Below are 18,799 nucleotides of genomic sequence, written 5' to 3'. Positions count from 1 at the left end.
GGAATCCCTAGCTCCTCATTTTTGTCTCTCCAGAGATTCCCAAATCCTCTCTCAATCCACTCCGAGTCCTGTCTACAGCACGAACTGCAGCTCCTATGCAAAAGAACATTCCAAAGAGACAGTCATCATTGTAAAACCTTTGCACGCACAGATCAAAAAGATCATTTTCAGATTACACACGAAGGGCCAAGATAACTGTTGATTTAGGCCTAGGATGAAAGTTCAGACAGGAGACAGAGATGGGTGGTGTTGGTCCAGGGCAGAGGTGACTCCATTCTTGACCATGTATGCAGGGGACTCTGTGTATGAGACAATGAATTTGATGCTCCTTTTGGAATTTAGATCCATTGGAGGAGACAGAGTGTAAACAAACGGATACACTTGCAGGTAAAGAATGACCAAATGTAGAAGGAACCCTGGGTGACTGGAATGGGTTTCCTTAGATACGGGAGACAGAGACTGGCTCCCAGAGACCCTAGGTATATGTGTGCTCAGTTCAGTTCAGTCGCTCAGTCGTGTCCGACTCTTTGTGACCCCATGAATTGCAGCACGCCACGCCTCCCTGTCCATCACCAACTCCCGGAGTTCACTCAGACTCACGACCATCGAGTCGGTGATGCCACCCAGCCATCTCATCCTCTGTTGTCTCCTTCTCCTGCCCCCAATCCGTCCCAGCATCAGTCTTTTCCAATGAGTCAGCTCTTCGCATGAGGTGGCCAAAGTACTGGAGTTTCAGCTTCAGCATCATTCCTTCCAAAGAACACCCAGGACTGATCTCCTTTAGAATGGACTAGTTGGATCTCCTTGCAGTCCAAGGGACTCTCAAGAGTCTTCTCCAATACCACAGTTCAAAAGCATCAATTCTTCAGTGCTCAGCTTTCTTCACAGTCCAACTCTCCCATCCACACATGATCACTTGATAAACCGTGGCCTTGACTAGATGGACCTTTGTTGGCAAAGTAATGTCTCTGCTTTTCAATATGCTTTCTAGGTTGCTCATAACTTTTCTTCCAGGGAGTAAGTGTCTTTTAATTTCATGGCTGCAATCACCATCTGCAGTAATTTTGGTGCCCCCCAAAATAAAATCTGACACTGTTTCCACTGTTTCCCCATCTATTTGCCATGAAGTGATGGGACCAGATGCCATGATCTTCGTTTCCTGAATGTTGAGCTTTAAGCCAACTTTTTCACTCTCCTCTTTCACTTTCAACTCTCTGCAGCCCCGTGGACTGTAGTCTGCCAGGCTTCTCTGTCCATGGGATTCTCTAGGCAAGAACACGGGAGTGGGTAGGATTTCCTCCAGGGGATCTTTCTGACCCAGGGATTGAACTTGATTCTCCTGCATTGGCAGGTGGATTCTTACCACTAGCACCACCTGGGAAGCCCTGGTTGTATAAACATGTCCACTCAATGCCAATAACAGCTATTACTTGCTAACCTTATATTTCAGGCCAGAAGAGATGCCACTCATGTATATGCTTATTACATCCTTCAAAGAATGCTGGAAAGTGGCTACCATTTTAAGCCCAGTTTCCAGATTGGGTCACTGAGGCCCAGCTTCCAGTTTTCCAAGAGAAGCAGAGAGGCTGTGGCTGAAGTTTGTGAAGGTCATTGCTGAGGTTCCTAAGGGAAGGGTGGGTGCAGCACATCTTTCTTCCCAGTAAACTTCCTTGAACATTCCAGAATCTGGGAATGTGTACTGCTTTTTTGTTTTTAAATTATTCTGCTTGTCCTGGGTCCTCATTGCTGTGCGGGCCTTTCTTTAGCAGCAGCGATCGGAGGCTACTCTGTTGCGGTGCGAGGCCTCATCATTGCTGTGGCTTCTCTTCTTGTGGAGTATGGGCTCTAGAGCACACAGGCCCTAGAGCACAGGCTCAGTAGCTGTGGTACTCAGGCTTGGTTGCTCTGCAGCATGTGAAATCTTCCCAGACCAGGGATCAAACCCGAGTCCCCTGCATTGGCAGGCAGATTCTTATCAACCGGGCCACCAGAGAAATCCTGAGAATACATATTGTTAATGACCCTCACAGATAATTTCTATCACTGGGGCCTCCTTTACATTTCTTCCCTTTTGTGGATGCTAAACTAGAGCTGTCTCATTCTCAGTAACATTCTGGTAAACAGGCTCTGGGTGCGCTCAGGAGGCTGATTTTCAGCCTCTGCCAATTTCCTCTGTCAGTTGTTAGTGCAGACAGGTGTGACATCCAGAGCAGCTGCAGCCGCTTTGGTACAAGAGGAGTATAGGTTTCCCCACCTTTCGCCCCCTTTCCATGCACACCTATCAGAGCAGGGCTAGCAGATAGGAGAACCTAGTTCCCTGAAGGCTTTGGAGTCACTTTACTTTGAGACTTCTTGTTTGGGGCGAGAATACACTTTTCTTTATTGTGTGAGCCTAGGTTTGGGTTTTCTGTCCTTGTGGCTGAAGGGATTCTACTGAAGGTATGCATATGTGTGTAGGCAGCAGACCCATCAGGACAGGACAAAGATGCCATGATGGAGCCTCTCAGAGATGATGCTTAATGAAGAAGGCTTTGGCAGGTGAAGCACAGGTGGAGTTTCAGAAGAAACAGGGTTTCCAAAGAAACAGAGGCATGGATCTGTTCCAGAAAGTGTATTTGGATGGAACCAGCGTACAGAGCAGGACAGGGAGCCGTGTGAGATAAGGCCAGAAAGGCTGCGGGGCTGGAACCTAATTCTGGGGTGGGGTCAGTTCTGTGACCTTTCTGGGGCTGTGGAAGGAAGGGGCTCAGAGCCATGTCAGCAGGCAGGGGGCTGAGATGGCTGGAAACCAGGGGTCAGGAGAGTCAGGGCTCCTGGGGTCAGAGCTGGTCAGCGATGCACAGGACTCTGTGGCCCTCACACCCAGCTGTGGGGGAGACACTGTCTTTGAGGCATCGCCAGTCCCACAAAAGGTAGAGAAAGCTGTTGAGGGGCCACTGAAACCCCACAGACCAGCGGAAGCTGGGCCCAGAGCAGCAGGCAGGATTCCAGCAGCTGTGGGGATGCGGGATGCTGGAGTGGCCACAACCTGGGGGTCAAGGCCAAACCAACTAGAAAGGCAGGTGTGAGCAGACCCTCCCTGGAGGGAGGGGGCTTCCCTAAGTGAAGCTGAGGCCAGCGAGCACTCAACTGGATACGAGAAGACAAGTCCCTTGGAGGGGAACAGAAAGAGGGGACCACAGACTGGAAGACTGTGGAGGCTGAGGCGGCAGATACGGGGCCCGGGCAGCAGTATGAGAAGGAAGCAGCCAGCCTGTTCCCCCTCCCCCAGGAGGCCACAGGTGTGGCGGGGTCCCCAGAGGAGGTTGATTGTGACACTCCACCCCCCCCTCCCATCAGCCTTGGGAGGAACCCTGAGTGCTGGGATCCTGGAATGATCACAGGTGCTGTGAATCCAGCTGGGGAGGCTCAGGGGTCTGTTCTGGGACCTTCTTTTCTGAAGCAACCACATCCTTCTGGTCACCGGCTGGAGCTGGGACGGGTGCATCATCTGAAAACGGAGGCAGAACATGGCAGGGCTAGGCATAGCAGTCCCTCCTCCCTCAGACCCGGAAGTCTGGGCCCCCAGCTCCCTCCCTGGGCCCCGGGCCCAAGGGGCCAGCACCTGTGTCCGGGTGGAACTTGAGCTGTCCCTCGGGGCCGGGGGCTGGGTTGTTGTGGCTTTGCTGCTGCTGTTTCCTCTGTTCCATTTGCAGAACAGCCTGCAGGGGTGGGGGAGATCACAGAGTCAAAATGGTAGGATGCTGAGTCTCCATGGCAACCTGCTGTGTGGTCATGGACCAGTCCTTTCTCAGGGCCCTCAGTTTTTCTCTTTCATTGAGAGTTGGGCTTAATACTAGTTAAAGATCCAGTTCTCCCTCACCTGTCATGGCTTGAGTCACACCTTTGGACAGGGAAGCCTCCTCCTCCCTCTTTGGCCTTCCCCTCCTTTCCTGCTTACAACCTCACTGCCCTTATCCAACATGGCAGCTGCACAGCAGCCAGGGATGAGGACAATGTCTGCCCTCACTCAAGATGGCGGTGACTGCCACCCATGGATCTACCAGTGATTAACATAGTGGCTGCAGGCCTTCCCCACTTGTGGACACACTAGGACAAAGGCCACCAGGGAATCAGAGGATGGATCCATTTCCCTGGCCAGTCACCTGCTGCAGCTCTCTCTTCTGGGCCTCTAGGCGGCCCTGGGAACGCCCCAGAGCCTCGGTTTCCTGGCTGAGGCGCTGAGCCTTGGCATTGAGCTCTGCTTCCCGGGCAGCCAGCTCCTCCTCAAAACGCCTCAGCTCCTCCTCCGTGTAGGCAGGGTGCATCTCTACCGTCTGTAGGGGGAGAACAGGGGCCATCGGCAGGGGGACTCCAGCCTTGGCCCTGCTGATGGAGGTTCAGAGAAGGTGGGGAGGCCTGGACCAGGCATGTGGATGGAGAGACCTAAGCTGGAACTAGGGAAAGGGGATAAAGGCCAGAGTTGAGGGGGGAGAGAAGTTCCAGGGGGGTGGGGGGACAGAGAGAAAGAGAAGTGGCCAGAGACCCTGAAGGAAGGGTTAGGTCTGTGAGAGAGGGATAGTCAGGACCCAGAGTCGCCCGTGTCCTCACCTCCCAGCCCTCCCCGGTGTCCCCGAACTCCTTCCTCTGCGTGGATGCGAGGAACTCCTCCAGGGTCACGAGGCGGTCCTGGTTGGTGTCCACCTGGGGAGCCAGGTAAGGGTAAGCAACGGAGCAGGACCTCCTTCCACCTACTTATCTCACCCCCGCCCACTGCCCGGGTCCCTCCACTCACATTCTTCATCACATGCTCGCGCATGCGCAGCCGCTCTTCCTCCATCTCCCGCATGTCATCGTCCTCATTCTTTGGGTCGTACACCTTCTCCAGCTGCAAGGGTCAAGTGAAAGGCAGGATGTACTGAGAGGTCCAGGGTATGCTCCTTCCCAGGCTAACCTAACCCCCACCCACACACACAGACACAAAAAATTTCAACTCCCATCAGTCTTTGGGATATCCTGCCACTCCTGGCAGCCTCTTTTTAACCCCAAGGACTGCTGGGAGTTGTAGTTTTCCCCCGAACCCACATCCAGTGGGACCTGAGGGGACCCTGAGGATCCTAAGGGGACATGTGGTTGATATAGGCATCCTTCTCACCCACGGCCTCCAAGACACTCACCTCCTTGGTGAAGAGAGCCTCCAGCTCCTGCTCATCCAGGACACCATCACTGTTGATATCTGAAGAAGAGACAACAAGGCTTCTTGGGGGACTGAGCACAGAGTGGGTCAAGTCCCTAAGTGATCTGCTAGAGAAGATCTGGCTGATGCGAGGTCTATTCTGAGGACAGGCAACAGCAGGGTGGTTGTTAGGATGGTGGCCTTCAGGCTTCAGTGCCCCCATAGACCTGATGCTAGGACACCCCTTTCCCAACCAGGATCTCAAGAATGGAACAGATGAAGGTCAGGCTCCACTGGGACCATTCGTGGGCCCACTGTCTTGCAGAGTAACTTGATCTCTAGCTACCAGTGATCTGGCCACAGGATCAGCCCCTTTGCCCAGGATCCAGGGGTGTCAGCAGCACCTCCCTGAGAACCACCCCAGGGCTGACTCCCATCGCCAGAGAAGCTTCTCCCTGCCAATGTGCCGTATGTGCCTTGCTCACTGCCCCCACAGAGGTGGCCAGGAACCCTGACCTTGCAAATCCAATGGTTAGTCTTTAGCCTGCACCTTAACTTGACTTTCTGCCTTTGGCTCCCAGAACATCATTCTCTCCTCTCCAGCTGCCCTTATTTTCCTTAGCCAGCCCTGCCCTCTCCCTGACCTCTACACTTTGGTGTACCCCAGGGGTCAGGGTCGTCTTTCCTATCAAATATTCAGATTTGTCTATTACGGTTGCCACTAGTCAGATGGGCTGTTTAAATTTAAGTCAGTATCAAATAAGATTAAAATTTCAGTTTATCAGTCCCACTTGCTACATGGCAAGCACTTAATACCCATAAATGGCCAGTGGCTGCCATACTGGGCAGCACAGAACATTAGCCATCATAAGGAGAGTTCAATTGGCCCAGACTTCCTTAGATGGGTTTCCCTCACTTTTAATGCCATCCACAAGCTGCCTCCACACTTGAATACTCCACTGCCGACTCTCCATCGCCACCTAAATGTCTAACAGACATCTCTTAACTTGATGTGAACAGACCCAGCTCCCAATCTTGTTTGCTTTTTTCTCCCATTCCTTCCAGTTGCTCAGGCCAAAAACCTCAGTCACCCTTGACTCTCTTGTTCCACTGCAGTCCTCATCCAGTCCATCTCTGAGTCCTGCCAGCTTGACCTGCAAGATGACTCCAGAGTCCTATCACTCTTTGCTGCTTCCATCAGCATCTCATGACTTCTGACTTGGATCCTGGTTTTGACCCTCGACCCCTACAGCCTGTCCTTGACACAGCACCCAGCACTCAGATGAATCCTGTTACCACTTGACAGGTGGGGTCAGTTCCTCTGCTCAAAATCCTTTTTCAGTGTCTCACTCAAGACAGAAAATCCAGCTTTCTCACTCTGACTGTAGAACTGCTCTTATCTCCCCAACAGTCCTTCCTATCATTCTTTTGTTTCGGTTGAGCCACTCAGCAGGTGGGATCTTAGTTCCCCGACTAGGGGTTGAACCCATGCCCTCAGCAGTAAAAGCTCAGAGTCCTAACCCCTGGATTGCCAGGGAATTCCATTTCTCATCATTCTCTTCCAGCATTCTGTTCCAGTGACCTTGGAAAACCCACCAAGTTCATTCTCCCCTGCCTGTGTTTGCTGTGTCCCCAATTTAGACACGTATCTGTGAGACTCAACCCCTCACTTCACTGAGGTCTTGGTTCAGATGTCATCCCTCTTGAGCTGTGCTGCGCCATCCAGTGGCTGCTCGCTACACGGGGCAAATGAAACTTAAATGAGCAACAATCCCATGCAATGGAAAATTCATTTCCTTGACATGACGCTAAGTGGAAGAAGCCGGTCACAAAGAAGACAAATAGTGCACAGCTCCACTTCTATGAAGTAGTTAATAAAAGAGTCAAAAATCATAGAGAAAAGAAAACAGAAGTAACTAGGGGCTGGGGGAAAAGGTCATGCGGAACTGATGATTACCATAGAGCTTCAGTTTTTGCAAGGATGAAAACACTTGCATAACAATGTGAGTGCACTTAACCCTACTGAAATGTACATTTAAAAATGGCGAACTAAGATGGTCGATTTTATGCCGTGTATTTTACTACAATTACAAAATTTTAAAAATTTAACTTAACTGCCCTCCCCCCCCACTCTCCTGTTTCTTAGCTGTAAAACCCACATTTCAAGTTCTTAATTAATAGACATGGGAACTAATGGAACACATGGGAACTAATAAGAACCTATTGTACGGCACAGGGAACTCTACTCAATACTCTGTAATGATCTACGTGGGAAAAGTAGCTTAAAAAAAAAAAGCTAAAACAGTCACTTTGCTGTACAGCAGAAATTAGCACAACACTGTAAATCAACTACGCTCCAATAAGTATTAATTAAAAAAAAAAAAGAACAAAGGATGCTGGGTTAATAAACTTCCTCATTCATTAAAAAAAAAAAGACTTCGCTGGTGATCCAGTGGTTAAGACTCTATGCTTCTACTGCAGGGGGCACAGGTTCAATCCCTGGTTGGGGAACTAAGATCCTGTACTCTGTGTGGTTATGGCAAAAAAAAAAAAAAAAAGCAACATGGGGCTGGTGGCTGCTGTATTGGACAACATAGGCATGGAACATTTCCATCAGCATAGAAAGTTCTGCTGGACAATGCTGATGTAGCAAACACCTTTCCAGACCAAGCTATCTAAAAATCATCACTGCAGACCCTAAATTCCGACGTCCTTGTTTGCATGGTACATGTGACTCTCTGATCATCTCCTAGAGAACCAATTTCACCAATTCTAAAAATGTACTTTTTTTGCTCCCCATATTTTTATTATCCATGAAATTGGGAGGCATCTTATCACTGAGGGTGTATCAGTTTAAAGGGCAGTTTGTATAAAATTCAAGTGTGTCTTACACTCCAAGGTCACTTTGATTCACTGAAATAGAGTATTTGCCTGGTCACAGGCTCTGTGATGGCAGGGAGACTTTCTTTTGTTCACATCTGTATCCACAGGGTCTTCATGAAGCTCAGTCCTTAAGAGGTCACTTGGCAAACATTTGTTGAATAAATGAATCAGACCCTGCTAAGCTCTGGTGACAGGCTATAGCTTTTGTGTTGGGATCCTGGGCACACCTGAGGGGGCCCAGCAAGAACTGACATCAGGGGGATTCCCTGGTCATCCTGTGGTTAGGACTCTGCGCTTTCACTGCCAAGGGCCCCTGGTTCAATCCCTGGTCAGGGAACTAAGATCCTGCAGGCCTCAAGGCACAGTCCAAAAAAAAAAAAAAAAAAATGACATCAGGATATAAGACCCAGCACAGGCCAGATTCAGAGTCAAACACCTGGCATTTGGAGGTTTTGGAATTTGAGGCTGGACACAGAGGTGATGTTTCCAGACAGGAGGAGAATGAAGGGGGATATGCCCCTGAATTAGCATGCAGAAGGGGCTTCCTGGCTCCCTGGAGGTCTGGTGACTAGAGTTTAGCACCCCCTGCCCCCGACACCCCGCCTTAGCGACAGGACCCCCGGGGGGACCAGGGCTTCTGTACTGCCATGAAGTAGAGGGGGGTGGTCCACACCTAGCCAGGCCTGGTTTGCTCTGTTAGGGATACTGATCAGTCCTTACAACCCAGAAGTCTGGTGTATCCCAGAAGAAAGGACCAGCTCTCGTATGCAGGATCTTGGCCCCAACAACAGGGAGCGACAGGGCCTTTCTGACCACCAGGGGAGAGGGGCTCAGCATTCTTTGGCCTTCTTAAGCCCCATGACATAAGGGAGACAGACCCCTTTCCAGCATTCAGGCCCCAGACAGCCCAGACAGGTCAGACCTCAGTGTTAGCCTGGGTCCTGGACTCCCTCTCCACCTTACCATGCAGTATGAAGAAGGTCTTGGGGTTAAACCTGTTGGGGTCCAATCCATCCAGTTCCTCCCACACCTCCTTCAGTTGGGCTTGGCTGCCCTGTGGAAGGGAGAGCCAGGGGTTCATGAGCAAGAAGGCTGGGTCCCACAGGATGAAGCTAGAGAGAACCCTTTACCCCCATCCCTTGAATGGCTTACCCCCAAACAAAAAAACTACAACTCCCAGCAGCCCCTGGAGGTAGCTAGGCACATTAAAAGGGAGCTCTGCCTCAAGGTCTGCTGGGAGTTATGGTTTTTCAGCTGCTTTCTTGTGGAGCTTGGAAAGTTGGACGTGGTGGGGGCTGGGCATGAACGGGGGTCCTCACAGGCACATTAACTTTGGGGTGTTCTCGGTGCCGGCGCTGTTGCTCTTCCAGCTTCCTCTCTGCCTCCTTCCGCTGCTCTTCCCCCAGGGACTCCAGATAACGGCGTCTCTCATGTTCCTTGAGCATTTCGTAGCGTTTGAACTCTTCATGATGGGCTGCGTCGTACTGGGCCAGGTCCCGAGTGGCCTGGGGAAAGGCAGCTGGTCATTCCCACCTCACCTCTACACCCAGTTCCTAATTCCAGCCTCTGAATGCCAGGCCTTTGGCTCTGAATCTGGCCCCTACTTCCACCTGTGCTGGATCTTAGGTCCTGACGTCACTTCTTGCCCCACAACACAGAGCCTCCCTTCTTTGCTCAAAAAAAGATGAGGATGGTCCTCATCTTTCAAGCCCTCCACAGTCTCAAGATCTTGGAGGAATAAATAATAAGGAATAGCCCATGAGGTGGCTTACTATGGAAAGCACTACAGTTAAGAGGGTAAAGAACCTGAGGGCTCTAATTATTCTGTCCAGGGTTCAAATCTAGGCTCTGTTATGTGAGCAAGTCCCAGTTGCTGTATGACCTCGGGCAAGTCACTCATTCTCTCTGTGCCTGTTTCTGCCCCTGGAAATTGGAGATAACAATACATAGTGGGTGGTACAGAGTCCCCCCATCCCACCCACCCCCACCTCAGAATTCATGTGAACAGAACTGCAGAATGTGACTTTTCTTTGAAATAGGATCTTTGCAGATCTAATTAGGGAAGATGAGGTCCTGCTGGATGAGGGTGGGCCCTAATTCTAAGGACTAGTGTCTACAGAGAGAGACAGAGAGAATGCCATGTGATGGTCGGAGCAGAGACTGGAGTGAGGTGACTGCAAGCCAAGGAATGCTGGCAACCCCCCAGCAGCTAGAAGTAGAAAGGAGCACATGCCTCTAAAGAAACTTTGGTTTTGGCCCAGTGATACTGATTTCGGACTTCCGTCCTCCAGAACTGTGAGAGAACCTTTGTGTTGTTTTAAGCCCTGAGTCTGTGGTAATTTGTTATATGGCAGCAGTAGAAAGCCAATACAGCTGTTGTGTGGGGAACAGACAGAGGTTCTCAACCTGGGCTGACTGCGGTCCCCAGGGGACAGCTGTCAGTGTCTGCAGATATTGTTGGTCATAGCTGGGGGAGGTCTATTGGCATCTAGTGGGTAGAGGCCAGGGATGCTGCTAAACACCACACAATGCACAAACAGCCCCACAACAAATTATTCAGCCCCAAATGCCAAAAGTGCCGAGAAACCCTGCTGGCATGCGTGAAAGGCAGAAGCAAGCCTATTTCTCAGTATGATAGGGGTTGAGACCAGGAGAATGACAGTGGGGCTGGAGGAAAGCAGAGAGTTTCCAGAATGTTTTGGAAAGAAGTGGCAGAAACATCCCTCAGGGACAGAGGTCAGGCATGGACCTAATCAAATGACTGCTATTATCTTTATAGCCACTAGATGGCGCTCCAGTCAGCCAGGAAAGCAGGCTCAGGTTCAGGCTAGGAGGAAGGGGGTGGGTTCTGTCCAGGGGGTGCTGGGCAGCTACACCAGGGCTGTGAGCCAGGGAGAGGCAGAGGCGGAGGCAGGCCTGACTATCCCTGGCCTGCCTCCGCCTCTGCCTCTCCCTGGCCACTCCCCAGCCCCACACTTGGCTTTGCACACGAGGCACAGTTGTGGATCCCACTTCTCACGTGAGGACTATTTAGTTGCTGGGCTGGTCTAACAAATGACCATCAATTTTGTGGCTTAAAAAACACACACTTATCATCTTACAGTATGGAGGCTGGAGTCTGAAATTAGTTCAGTGGGCTGCAATTACAGTGCTGGCAAAGCCGTGCTCCCTCCGGAGATTCAAGGAGAGAATCCTCTTTGCCTTTTCCAGCTTTTACAAAGACCTTTTTTTCTTGGCTGCCGTATCAGGGAAATGAACCTGTACCCTCAGCAGCGAAAGCTCAGAATCCTAACCACTGGACCCCCAGGGAACATCCAGAAGTAAATTCAATTTCTTTTTTTCTTTGCCATGCAACACACTTGGCAGGATCTCAGTTCCCTGACCGGGAATGAAACCTGGGCCATTACAGTGAAAGCCTGGAATCCTAACACTAGGGTGCCAGAGAACCCTATAAGGACCCTTTTGATGACACTAAGGGCCCACTGGGATAACTCAGGCTCATCCCCCATCTCAAGATCCTCAACTTAATCACATATGCACAGGCCCCTTTGCCACATCAGGTCATATAGTGAACAGGTACCGTCTTTCAAGGGGCCGTTATTTTGCCTCCAATAAGGACACAGAGGTGATCCCAGCCCCCCAGTCATAGGGGAGAGATCTGAATACAGGTGTGAGGCCAACTCCCCCCAACCCCCAACTCTGCTTTCCTGTAGAGAATCTGGGGGAGGCGTTTAGGTGTTTAAGCCCTCTGCAGCCTGCTGGCCTGAGAGAACACCAGACAGGGGTGAGCAGGCTCAGTCCTGGGCTGCGTCCCCTTCTCCCTCTGAGGGCAGTCCTCTGCCTTCAGGTCCCCTGCAAGTTACCGTCTGGATCAACAGCTCTAGGTCCCGGGCCTCGAATGTGTGCTGATTCTGAGGGTCCAGGTGTTCAAACTGCTTCAGGAGGTTCAAGTGATCCAACTGTATGTCTGGATGAGAGGGAAGATGAGGAGGAAGAGCATGAACTCATGGAATGTTCCTTCTTCCAAAATCCCTATCCTGGACTGGATGGGCTGGATGTGCTCTAATGGAGGTCACAGAGGGCATGGAAGGATGTCACAGAGGACAGCATGAATGGGCCTGGAGCAATCAGGGAGGACTTCCTGGGGGAGGCAATGAACACAACTGAGTCTGATGCTGAAAATGATAATAACCAACATGTGTCAAATACATACTATATGCCAGGCCTTGCTCCCTAAACATATTAAATATATGAATGCATTTACTTTTCACAAAAGTCTCCCATAGGTTCTGCAATTATCTCACTTTATGGTTGTGGAAACAGGCTCAGAGAGGGGAAGGAACATCTAGGTCACCATTTAAGAAGAGGCAGAATGAAGATTAGTTCGGCTTCAGAGCACATGATATTCAACCTCCTTATGGGTTGAACTGTCTTGCCCCCACATTCACACAGGGGTTGATGTCCTGACCCCCAGTATCGCAGAACTTATTTGGAGACAGGGTTTTACAGAGGTGATCAAGTCAAAATGAGGTCATGAGGGTGAGACCTAATCCCATATGACAGGAATCCTTATAAAAATGGAAAATCTGGGGGACTCCCTGGTAGTTCAGTGAAGGATCTGCCTGCTAATGCAGGAGATACAGGTTCAATCCCCGGTCTGGGAAGATCTCGCATGCCTTGGAGCAACTGAGCCTGACCGCTGTCAACTATCTAGCCTGTGCTCTAGAGCCGGGGAGCCTCAACTACAGAAGCCCACTGCGCCTGGAGCCCGTGCTCCACCATAAGAGAAGCCTCTGCACGGCAACTAGAGAGTAGCCCTTGCTCTTTCATTGGTGGTCTGCCCAGCAAGGAAGACCCAGCACAGCCAAATAAATAAATTTTAAAAAAATTTCTTTTAGTACATTGTGCTAGGAAGAAAATTTTATCAATCTTCTACACAGATTTTACAAAGGTGGTGAGAAGGTGGCCCCGGAGGCGCCCCCTGCCCAAATCACCTAGATACCGGGGAGGGAGGCCGCCGGCCCCGCCCACCGCCCCCTCGGACCCCGCCCACCGCCCCGCGCTCACTGGGCTCCTGCTGGGCGTCCATCTTGGCCTTGAGCAGCATCCTCAGCCTAGACACCTCCTGCCGCTTGAGCTCGTCCAGCTTGGTACGGACGTGGTGGCTGACGAAGTCCAGCTCCCGGCTCAGCTTCCCACTCTGCCCAGGAGAGAGGGGACACTGGTCAAGCCGCCTTCTCTGGAGCCTTCTGCAAGCTTTCTGATGCCTTCCTGGGGTGCCCCATAGCCCCCAAGACAGGATCGACATTTAGCGAAGGCTGATTCACACGACAACCCCCACTCCCGCCCCTGAAACAGAGAAAGTGCTGCGTGAGCCTGTCTTTTTCGGGGGGGTGGGACGGAGGAGAAGGCATAGAGCGGTGCGTACACTTGCTCAGAAGAGCGTGAGGGGAGGGGCTGGGATTGGAACCCAGCACCATACCACTCCAGAACCTGCCTGCCTACGTGGCCGCGTTTCTGACGTTATTTCCCACTTGTATGACCTTGAACAGGCTCTACGGCTGCTGTTTCTCTGGCTAGGCAGCGGGACGGGCTGGGCTCATTGATCTCTGGTTCCACCCATCCATTGTTGGGGGGTCCAGGTGAGTGGGGACAGATGAGAACCCCAGGAATGCTGGGAGGTTTGCGGGGAGCAGGGCTGCCTTCCTCATCAGTCCTGGGTCAAGGAGTTTGAGGTAGGGCAGAGGAGAGAGGCAGGCAGTCGTGTGTGTGTGTGAGTGTGTGTGTATGTGAATGAGCATTCTTCTCAAGAGACTCTGCTTAGGGGATGGGGCAGGATATGGGCTCAGGGCTCAGTCAGTCCAGGGGTTGAGACCCAGGCCTCCTGGAAGGACGAACACTTCTACCAGGACCTCAGGGTCCGCCTCTGTAAAATGGGGAGAATCCCAGCTCCTCTGGAGGCTTAAGGTGAGAGTTAGAGGAGATGTGTGTGATGACAGCATCTCTTGTGTTTTGAATTCTTCCTGTGTGGACAGCACTTTGCTGAGAACTCACAGAACCAGCCCTTGCAGGGTGCAGACTGAGGACAGCCACTGTGCAGGTCCACGTCCTTTACATGTCAGACAGTCCTGTCATCGCTCCACTTTACAGATGGGAAAACTGAGGCACAGCGCAGGGAAGCAGCACAGCTGGTAGAGCTGATACTAGAAGCCATGGGCCACCCGTATCCACGCTTAACCACACATTCTGTCTCCCCCGCCCCCGATCCTTTCTCAGCTGTGCAACCTGGAGAAGTGACTTCTTCCCCAGGCTCAGACACTGCCCTCTGAGCACGCATCTCCTCATCCGCGCCCAGCGCGCTCGCACCCAGCCACAGCGCACCTTGATGTCCTCGGCGTTGGCGGCCTGCAGCTTTTCCCGGAAGTGCCCATCAGTCTCCAGCACATTGATAACTTCCTGGAGGTACCGGTGATAGTATAGGCCTGTGTCCTGGGGCAACAAAGATGAACATGGCAGTGCCAGCCCTGGTTCCCCTGCAGATAGGACCCAGAGACCAGCCCACAACCCCGAGCAGGAGATCTGCCCCATGCGACACAGGCGCTGGAGCCAGTGACCTCGGTTGCTCTATAATCCCAGACAAATTACCCGATACTATGGGTCTCAGCTCTCACCTCCTCTTAGGTCTGTCTGTGCTGGAGATGAAATTAAAATCACATGGGTAAACACCAAGCCCCAAACTGCCCCCAGAGTGGACATACTGCAATTTATTGGCAAGCAGTGAAACATTCATTCAATAAGCATTCACCCAGCCCCTACCATTTCCCAGGCACTGTTCAAGAGAACACAGCTAGGGAACAAGACAGACAAAAATCAGAACTTCCCTCATGGTCCAGTGGTTAAGACTTTGCACTTCCAACGCAGGGCGCGCAGGCTCAATCCTTGGTCGGGGAACTAAGATCCCACATGCCTCATGGCAAGGCCAAAAAAAAAAAGACTGACAAAAATCCCCGAGCTCCTAGTCCTAGCTCAGCCACTTTTCTTTTCCAGGGTCTCACTCTTCCACAGACAATAAAATTCCCTACTTCTCAGAACTGTGGTGAAAAGTGATGAGATAAAAAGCCTGACACATAGTAAGGCTTTAGAAGACAGTCTACCATAGCAGTCATTACACGTGTTGAGGAAAATAAATGGGAAGAGATTGCCCAGCTATGGGTGTAATCGCTTCCTATTGCTGCTCTAACAAATATCACAAACTAAGCGACTTAGAGCTGTAAAAATTTATTCCCTTACAGAGTTCTGGAAGTCACAAGTCCAAACTGGTTCAGCAGGACTGGGCTTATTCTGGAGACTTGAGGGAACACTCTGCTTCCTTGCTTTTTCCAGCATCTAGAGGCTGCCTATATTCCTTGGCTTATGGCCTTGCCTCACTCTGACCTCTGCTTTAAATCATCACATCGCCTCTGACACTGACCTTTTTGCCTCACTCTTCTAGGGGACCCTTGTGGTTACACTGGGCCCATCTGAACAGTACAGGACATAGAGAAGGAAATAGCCAACCCACTCCAGTATCCTTGCCTGGGAAATCCCACAGACAGAAGAGCCTGGCGGGCTCCAGTCTGTGGGGTCTCAAGGAGTCGGACAGGACTTAGCGACTCAACAACAAAATACTACAGTATACAGAACTGTGAAAAAGAAAGTGAAAAGTGTCAAGGAGAAAAACAAAGTTTGCAGCATGGGATGGTTCTGCAACTCTTTCTGCACATGGATACACCCCTGTGTATGCCAGCAACTAGACATATATTCAGATGCAAGGTTTTTTTTTGTTTCATAAAAGTAAAGTCATACTCTGTAAACAAAACAAACAATACAGGATTACTTCTCCACCTAACTCAATCACACCTCCAAACACTCTTTTGCCATATATCGACAGATTCTGGGCGTGGACATCTTTGGGGGCCATTATTCAACCAAACAGAGTAGGCTAAATCCCGAATCCACCAATGACTAGCTATGTGATGACTAGCAGGACTTCTAGGATGCCTACTTAAATTTCAATTTCAGCTAAAACAACAAACAACTTTCAGAATATGGATACTGCATGGAGGGCGTTTATATTAGTAATTATTCATTGTGTATCCGAAATTCAGTTTTAACTGAGCATCCTTTATTTGCCAAGTCTTGCAACCTTAGTTCTTGGTCAAGATACTTAACTCTGTGCCTCAGTTTCCTCACCTGTAAAGTAAGGTTAAGGAATACCTACCTCATAGGGGCTGTTATGAGGATTAGAGGAGTTAATATTGCTAAATATTTAACTCAGAGCTTATTTGTTGCTCAGTTGCTCAGTCCTGTCTGACTCTTTGCGATCCCATGGACTGCAGCATGCCAGGCTTCTCTGTCCTTCACTATCTCCTGGAGTTTGCTCAAACTCATGTTCATTGAATCAGTGATGCTATCTAATCATCTCATCCTCTGCTGCCCCCTTCTCTTTTTGCCTTCAGCACTTAGTAGGAGCTGTCAGTGCTATTACGGCTGATGTCATTGCCATTTATAACCTTCTATTCGCCTCAGAATAAAGTCTCCACCATGGTCCACAAGGCCCCGTGTGATTAGCTCCAGCCTGTCTCTGACTTCGTCTCCCCTTCTCTCACTCTGTCTCAAGCCACACTGGCCTCCTCTGTGGCCTCCTACTCTCCTCCACCATACAGCCGTTGCCCAGGCTGTTCGTTCTGCCTGGAATATTCTTCCTGGCACTCCAGATCTCAGTTCAAATGATCCCTCCTTCCTCTTTGACCATCACTGCTGGTGGTCCACTCTTAGCAGCCCCAGCCTTTTCTAGTGAGCTAGGCTGGTCTGCGAGGGCAGGGGGCTTGCTCTAAATGAACTAAGGGAAAGGGAAAGGGAACTCAAGCTGCACTTCTGTGTCTGCAGAGAATTCATGGGGCAAAGGTCTCAGCTGCTGGGTGGGGACCTGCCACACCACACACAGGAACTCGGAATGATCTGTTCCAGAGACAGCAACATGTCCATTCCTAGTGAAAGCTGTAGGATTCGGGCCACGAATCAGGGCACTTGAGGATCTTTTAAAGTTCCAAATTCCCTAAGACCATAGGTTTCATAGTGTTTGATAGACACACACTGGAATAAATGAGCATTTTCCATGCCCCATGCCCATCATACTTTAAACTACAACTCCCATGAGCTCCCTGAAGTGAGAACACCCTAGTTAGCTAACATCACCAGCTCAGCGTGCTGCTGGGAAATGTAGTTTTTTGGTCCCCCGCCCCCAGCTTCCTTCTTGAGGGGAGGGCGTCTTAAAGGAGCTAAGAGATTTACGTGTGTGTGGGGTGGAGGGCAGGGGCCCGGGGCGGGATGCAGATTTTCCATCTAAAATCTGACCTGATTCCCCATACCTTATAGTCAGAGAGAGACTTAAAATCTGCCAGACACACACACACACACACACACACACACACACACACACACACACACACACGCCCTCAAGTTTTTCACCACGTCAAAGCCCTGGGACTGCAAAGAATGGCAGGCAAACTCCAAGCCACATCCGTAGCCACCCAGCGGCAACGGGGGAGCGGGAACTGTAGTGCCACTGCAAACACATGGCTGGCAAGCAGGGCAGGGCCACTCACAGGGCTCTCGGTCGCGGGCTTCTCCTCCTTGGGCGTCCCCCGCTCCAGGGGCACGGCCAGAACAGCGCGCAGCAGCAGTAGAGATGGCAGGAGGAAGAGGGCTGCACGGGGCCCAGAGGGAGGCATGGCGGCGTGGTCTGTTGGGGGTGGAGAGGTGGAATATGTCTGTCCCAAGACTCCTCCTCCCCCTGGACCCAGGAGTTTGGACTTCCAGCGCCGCTCCCCGCCCCCTTCCAAGAACCAAGATTCAAAGCGTTTAGTTATCCGGACCTAGGAGTCTGAGCCTTTCCTTCCTCAGACCCAGGAGTCCTGGCTTCCAGCATCCTCTTCGCTTACACTCGGGAATCCAGGGTCTCGACCCCCTCTTTTCCCTAAACCCAAAGGTCGAGGCCCCAAGCCTCCTTTTCTCCCAGGACCTAGAGGTACCGGGGTCCTCCCCCGAGATCCAGTTTTCCAGCCCTCCGGTCCCCCGCCTCCCTTCTTCCCAGGACCAGAGTCTAGGACCCTCCAGCCCCTTACCTCTCCTTCACCGCAGAGGGCGTCTTCCTGGCACAGGACCGCCGGAGCTTTCTTGGTGTTTTCCCCCCTAGGCCACGCCCACTTTCCCGCAGAGGATGCGATCTCAGCAGCCTGATTGGTCCACGCTGGCTCCAGGTTCCTCGGGACCCTGTCCAGCGGCTCCGCCCCTTGTCGAAGTCGCTGGCCTTTTCTCGAAAGCCTAGCCTCCTTTTTTGGAAGCCCTACCTTTTGACGCCACATAGCCTGCTTTTTAGGAGAAAGAACAGAGACTTTCAAAGAGAACTACAACTCCCTCTCGGACCGGGGCAAAATGAGTCTACTTCCGCGGGCATCTTGGCCTCTTTGGCTCATGGGAGTTGTAGTTTTCTCATTTATTTTCTCGCCTGGACGTGGCTGTAAATTACAGGTCGATAGTAGTTGGCACAGGTCACATTATAAGTTTCTTATGTAAGAAAGAAAAGAGCTTGCGACGAGGCCCCTCGCAGGTCCCTTTAAGGAACACTTGCACGTTCTTTCTATTTAGAACCCCTGGAGCAGGGTTGCCTGGCTGCAGCAGAGGCCAAAGGTCATTGCTTTGTTGGAAGTAGAGCTCGGG

At 51.2% G+C, this 18,799-nt stretch overlaps 2 protein-coding genes across 20 annotated transcripts in view; one reads left to right on the top strand and one right to left on the bottom strand.

Moving 5' to 3' along the window:
- The window catches only part of TULP2 (TUB like protein 2), a 63,079-nt gene that overhangs the window by 36,135 nt on the left and 8,145 nt on the right, over nucleotides 1-18,799 (top strand). For 6 of the 19 annotated variants that reach the window (XM_060398752.1, XM_060398750.1, XM_060398757.1 and 3 more), the window contains exons 1-3: nucleotides 3,617-6,461; nucleotides 13,591-13,680; nucleotides 14,315-18,769. The exons of 7 other annotated variants lie outside the window; for them this stretch is intronic. The gene's annotated coding sequence lies outside the window, so the exon portion shown is untranslated. Of the gene's footprint in view, nucleotides 1-3,616; nucleotides 6,462-13,590; nucleotides 13,681-14,314; nucleotides 18,770-18,799 lie in introns of those variants that run through there. 6 more of the 19 variants (XM_060398743.1, XM_060398742.1, XM_042232293.1 and 3 more) reach the window with 4 other exon arrangements.
- NUCB1 (nucleobindin 1) lies at nucleotides 2,597-18,261 on the bottom strand. The gene is made up of 13 exons (XM_027978591.2): nucleotides 18,205-18,261; nucleotides 17,686-17,822; nucleotides 14,420-14,527; nucleotides 13,106-13,238; nucleotides 11,902-12,005; nucleotides 9,358-9,543; nucleotides 9,002-9,092; nucleotides 5,157-5,215; nucleotides 4,775-4,867; nucleotides 4,591-4,683; nucleotides 4,146-4,316; nucleotides 3,605-3,701; nucleotides 2,597-3,490 (listed from the first exon to the last, which is right to left on the bottom strand). Exons 2-13 carry the CDS (start codon nucleotides 17,809-17,811, stop codon nucleotides 3,378-3,380), a joined length of 1,374 nt encoding a protein of 457 aa, XP_027834392.1. The 5' UTR covers nucleotides 17,812-17,822; nucleotides 18,205-18,261; the 3' UTR covers nucleotides 2,597-3,377.

This window comes from Ovis aries, chromosome 14 (genome assembly GCF_016772045.2).
Source record: "Ovis aries strain OAR_USU_Benz2616 breed Rambouillet chromosome 14, ARS-UI_Ramb_v3.0, whole genome shotgun sequence".
NCBI classification, from domain to species: Eukaryota; Metazoa; Chordata; class Mammalia; order Artiodactyla; family Bovidae; genus Ovis; species Ovis aries.
This window is presented reverse-complemented; position numbering and strand designations above follow the sequence as displayed.